The sequence below is a fragment of the Mus caroli genome, chromosome 7 (assembly GCF_900094665.2).
Source record: "Mus caroli chromosome 7, CAROLI_EIJ_v1.1, whole genome shotgun sequence".
NCBI classification, from domain to species: Eukaryota; Metazoa; Chordata; class Mammalia; order Rodentia; family Muridae; genus Mus; species Mus caroli.
In genome coordinates this window covers 34536189-34541300 of record NC_034576.1, presented here as the reverse complement: position 1 = coordinate 34541300, position 5112 = coordinate 34536189, and the positions used below count along the sequence as shown (strand labels likewise).

General features: G+C 49.3%; 1 protein-coding gene across 1 annotated transcript in view; it reads right to left on the bottom strand.

Moving 5' to 3' along the window:
* The window catches only part of Rhpn2 (rhophilin Rho GTPase binding protein 2), a 59170-nt gene that overhangs the window by 27697 nt on the left and 26361 nt on the right, over window positions 1–5112 (bottom strand). Inside the window, exons 3-4 of the mRNA XM_021167232.1 lie at window positions 3862–3990; window positions 1532–1607 (exon numbers count right to left, since the gene is read on the bottom strand). Coding sequence (XP_021022891.1) covers window positions 1532–1607; window positions 3862–3990 — 205 coding nt within the window. The remainder of the gene's footprint in view (window positions 1–1531; window positions 1608–3861; window positions 3991–5112) is intronic.

Below are 5112 nucleotides of genomic sequence, written 5' to 3'. Positions count from 1 at the left end.
AGGAGGAGGAGGAGGAGGAGAAGAAGAAGAAGAAGAAGAAGAAGAAGAAGAAGAAGAAGAAGAAGAAGAAGAAGAAGAAGAAGAAGAAGAAGAAAGAGAGAAAGAAAAGAAGAGGAAGGAAGGAAGGAAGGAAGGAAGGAAGGAAGGAAGGAAGGAAAAAACTGGGGTCTGGGTGTGGTGACACATGCCCTTAGTCCCAGCACTTGGGAGGCAAAACCAGGTGTATCTTTGAGTTTGAGGCTACCCTGGTCTACAGAGTGAGTTGTTCCAGGACAGCCAATGCTACATAGAGAAACCCGGTCTTGTTGTGTGTTTGGAAGTTGAGCTGAGGGAGACATAACAAAACCCTAGAGGGGCTAGAGACATGACTCCGTGGCTAAGAGCTGCTCTTGCAGAGGACCTGGGCTCATTTTCCTGAACCCGTATGGCAATGGCTCACTACCATCTTTAACTCCAATTCCCAGGGATTTGCCACCCTTTCCTGGCCTCTATTGGTACTGCATGCCCATGGTGCACAGACACATACATGCAGGCAACATCCATACATATAACAACAACAACACTAATCATAATCAATAAATGATTTAAATGTTCCTGGTAAAGGCTTATTTAAATCAAGAGATGGCAGTCTCTGATCAAGAACAGAGGTCAAAGACATAACGTTTTAAAGTATTAACCAACTTTTCCCTAAAAGATACATTTTGAGCAGCTAGTGACAACCCAAGGTTCAAACCATTCACTGCTCTTGCAGAAGAGCTGGGTAGATTAGCATGCACACTGGCCAGCCGATGGCTGCCTGGCACTCAGCTCCAGGGGATTCTATCCCCCCCTAGCCTCCAGCGGTGGCATATGATAGTTCCAGCTTGGGCCACATAGTGAGACTGGCTCAAAGAAAAAGAATAGCAAGGTAGTCTGGAGAGTAAAGGCACTTGCTGCCAAGCCTGATGACCTGAGTTCTATTCCTGAGACCCAAGTGATGCAAGGAACGAGAGAACCAACTGCAAGCTCTTCTCTGACCTCCACACAACCACACAGGTGTCCATGTCCACCTGTCTGCAAGTACACACACACACACACACACACGGAGAGAGAGAGACAGAGACAGAGTCAGACAGAGACAGAGAGACGTACACACACATCCACATACCCACACATAAATAAATGTAAATTAAAAATTTTTTTAATAAAGACACCAACATAGAATATAATCTGACTCTGTCAGGCACACAGAAGGAGTTACAGAGTCACCAAAGACAGACAAGAACATAGGTCACTGTGGAGCACTTGCCCCACACACCCAAGATCCTGGTTCCATCCCCGGCACAATGAAAGGGTGTCAGAAGCCATCAGAGACACAGCAAGATTTTCAGAGGAGCAAATACACAAAAATCTCCTTGTCAGTGGCCAAGTGAGGTCCCAGGGTCACCTTGCAGACGTCAGTTGACATTTGAGTCGTGGCGCCTAAAGCCACTGCAAAGCCTATGTCATTGCATTCCCATCTCTGGCCCAGTGCCCACTGTCTGAGACTTACCTTGAAGACGATGGAAAAGTCAACTTCTTTGGTCTCCTTCAGGCCGAGAGGAATCAGAGGAATGGTGAACGCTTCCCTATCAAGAACACACAGGGTTCATCAACAGCCCGCCCTGAAACCGCCCCTTTGGCCGGGGCTCTGACAGCCCAGCTCCCATCCTCTAGGTCAACCCAGCACCCTTTCCTTCTCTTTGAATATGGCTCCCAGCATCCTAACTTAATGGAGCCTTACTGTGTTGGTCTAATTCAGTTCTCAGCTGCCCTCTATGGGTTACTACTAGGGCTGCCCGTGTGCACAAGGCCCATGTCTGCTGCTCTCTACCTGGGTGCGTGCATCTTTGCTGCACTGGGCCTCCCTCTAGACTCCCAACACCTCCCATGACAGGACCCGGGGCTCTCAAGGCGCTCTTCTTTCAGGGGCACATCATGCCATGTATCTTATTGCACAAACCCCCAGAGGCCACTGAGTCACCCCACAGGTTGACCTGTGAATGCTCCCTGGACCTACATTCCTAAGGGTAGGGCCAGAAGGAAGTGCTGGGTTTTACAAATAGGGATTTAGCTCTTTGACCTGTAACAAGAGACCTCCATGGGCTGCTGAGCCCAGCCCCAGAGAGAAGGCCAGGAATGCTGGGCAGGGTTGAGTGGACCATAGCTGAAAGCTGAAACTACCTCTGTGGCACACCAGTGCTAAAGGCAGGTGAGACCCAACCTAGGTATGTGGCCTCCCCAAAGCCTGCCCGGAAGACTGGACCCAGGGGGAAGCTGGTAAGTCTCTTATTCTTCTGGGTCCCAGAATCCTCCTGTGCCCAGTGATTGGCCCAGTGAGAAGAGGAACCATAGATATGCTGAAGACTCAAGATACCAGGGTACCTCCTACCCCAGGGTGGCACTAATATGTCTTCTGGCCGCCCCTGCCACACCCCACACACACCTGCCTCTCTGAGTTTTTCATTTGCATACTGAGATGACATCTCTGTGCCCCTCACAGAAGTGCTCAGATCTAAGGTACTAAGAAAGTGACAATTCATTTGAAAAATAATACAAAGCATCACTGGGAATCCTTATGCCTCTCTACTTTTCCCAGTGACACAGGAAACTAACAGAAGCTACTGTGAGGAGTGGCCACGAGGGGCTGAAAGCCCCTACTTTGTAGGAAGAACAACCCCCACCCCACCCCCACCTCTTCAACACAGCTAACAGGAGACCAGACACTGCATACTGCCTGTGCATACTATCCTGCCTGGAATGCTTGAGCCTCTTAGCCCTTATAGACTGGAATCTAACAGCAGAGCCCAGGCTGAGGGGACTTTGTGGAGGAGGTGGGGGTGGGATCGTTAGGTTTTGTTGGTTTTCACTGGATTTTTGAAACTGTATCGGGAGCCCATGGGTAAGCCAGATAAGCACAGATGTCACTGGCTGAAGATCTAGCTGGGTTCCAGGCATGCGTGTTTGTGTTCACCTTTGAGAAAGGCCCCAGGTGACATACAGAGCATAAGTATTAGGAAATGCACATTCCGAGGGGACTCAAAATTTGAGGAAACTATTTGTTTCCGCTCAGGCTCACTTGCTTCTTGAGACAGCACAGCTTCCCCATGCTGAAAGCATGGAAACTGCTCCCTTGAAGTGTTTTCTCTTCCTTAGGTTTTGTTTTGACACTCAGGAATGGGCCTTGTGCAAACTAGGCAAATACTCTGCCACTCAGGACCCCTCCTAATAAACAGGGGTCTACACTGAGCCCCATCCCCAGCCTCTCACTAGGGGATTCCTGGCAGGGGCTCTACCACTGAGCTACACCACCTGCCCATTTTAATTTTACTTAGACACAGTATCTTGTTATGTACCCCAGAATGGCCTCAAACTCGTGATCTCCCTGACTCAGCTTATTGAATAGCTGAGATCTTTGCCCCAAGCTATCAGACCCTGTTGGTAATTTCTTCTTAAACATGGGTATTTCTCCACTAGCCCTGCCCCGCAATGGTTCACATACAGTGAACAGAGGAATCTCTGGGTTTTCCTGATTGCCTCACCTCAAATACTCCCAAAGGAATGGTTTTGAATTTCAGCATTCATTTCTCAAATATTTAGCAGGGTCCATTTCTGAAGAGTCCCCCATTGCACCATCTTGGATGGGAATTCAGATGGGTTCCCTAACTTTTCACGGTACAATACGTACATGAAATCAGTTTATGCCTTTTTGGCATTTAATTCACACTCCAGTTCTTTCCCTATAAACCTCACAGGTTCCCCGCTTCAGCCCAGTTCAGTGTGGCATCCTGGCTGCAGACCCACTCATGCTCAGAGAGCATCTAGAAGGCATGGCTTACTCACTCGGTGCCCTGGTACACTCCCACGGAGATGTTGAGCCCTTCCAGCTCCTCCTTCAGCATCTGCAGGTCTGAGTTGACAAAGCTCAGCTCCAGGCGAACCTGTTCCCGCACCTTCTGGTTTGTGGCGACCCTGCAGGTGGGGGTGGGGGGAGTTGGGCGAGAGGGAAGAGGGGGAGAAGAGAGAGAGAGAGAAAGAGAGAATGAATTTCAGCCAGTGTCCTTGCTGAGCAATTCTTATAAGGGATCTCGGGAGACGACTACCAGATGAGCTATCTCAGAATCTCAGAGACCCTGGGTACCAACACCATCCTGACTACACCAGGCAGCAAATGGACCTAAGATGTGGCTGGTAACACTGGCAAGCTGCTGGGCATGAATCCTCAGAGGAATTAGTCTTGAGAAGACCCAAACCCAAACCAAAAATACCTACTCTCCATCACCCACTAAACCGGTCACAAACATTTGGAAGGCAGCGACAGAAGAGTTTCAGGCCAGCCTGGGCTACAACGTACGGCTGTCTCTCCAAAATCCAAACCAAAACGAAACTTAGACCACGAATAAGATCACATACAGTGGTTAAGAGCATGCACTGCTCTTGCAGAGGCCCCAGGTTGGGTTCCCAGCACGCAATGTCAGGTGGCTCACAGCTATCTGTCCCAAAGAGCATCAGTCTATAAATGCTGACAGCCAACATAATATTTACTGGGGAAAGGCCCATTGCTTCCCTCTTCTGAACAAATCCAACAAGGCCACTCTTAAGGTTTTATTTATTTATTTACCTTCCTTTTTGCAGTGCTAGGAATGGACCCAGGGTTTTATACATGCTGGGAAAATTCTATATCTCTGAGGTATAACTCCCAACCCAAACTTTTACTACTGCTTTCCCTCCTCCCTCGCTCCCTCCCTCCTGTCCTTCCTTCCTCGGTATCCCAAGTGCTGAGATGACAGGCTGAGCCACCAAGCCCAACTTAATTAATAACCCCGGGGGAGAGAAAGGCACAGATCCCTAGCACAGTAGGAGAGAATGCAGGAGGTAAGGAGGGACTGGAGGAGGAGGGAGAAAGAAAGGGGAAGGGGGAGGGAGGGGGAGGGGGGAAAGAGAGAGAGAGAGAGAGAGAGAGAGAGAGAGAGAGAGAGAGAGATGGGAGGATCCTCAAGAGGTTGGTCCATGAGGGCTCCCAGGAAGAGGCACACCAACAAAAGAAGGTTGAACAATTATAACCACTGGGATACCACATATCTGTCCCCAGTA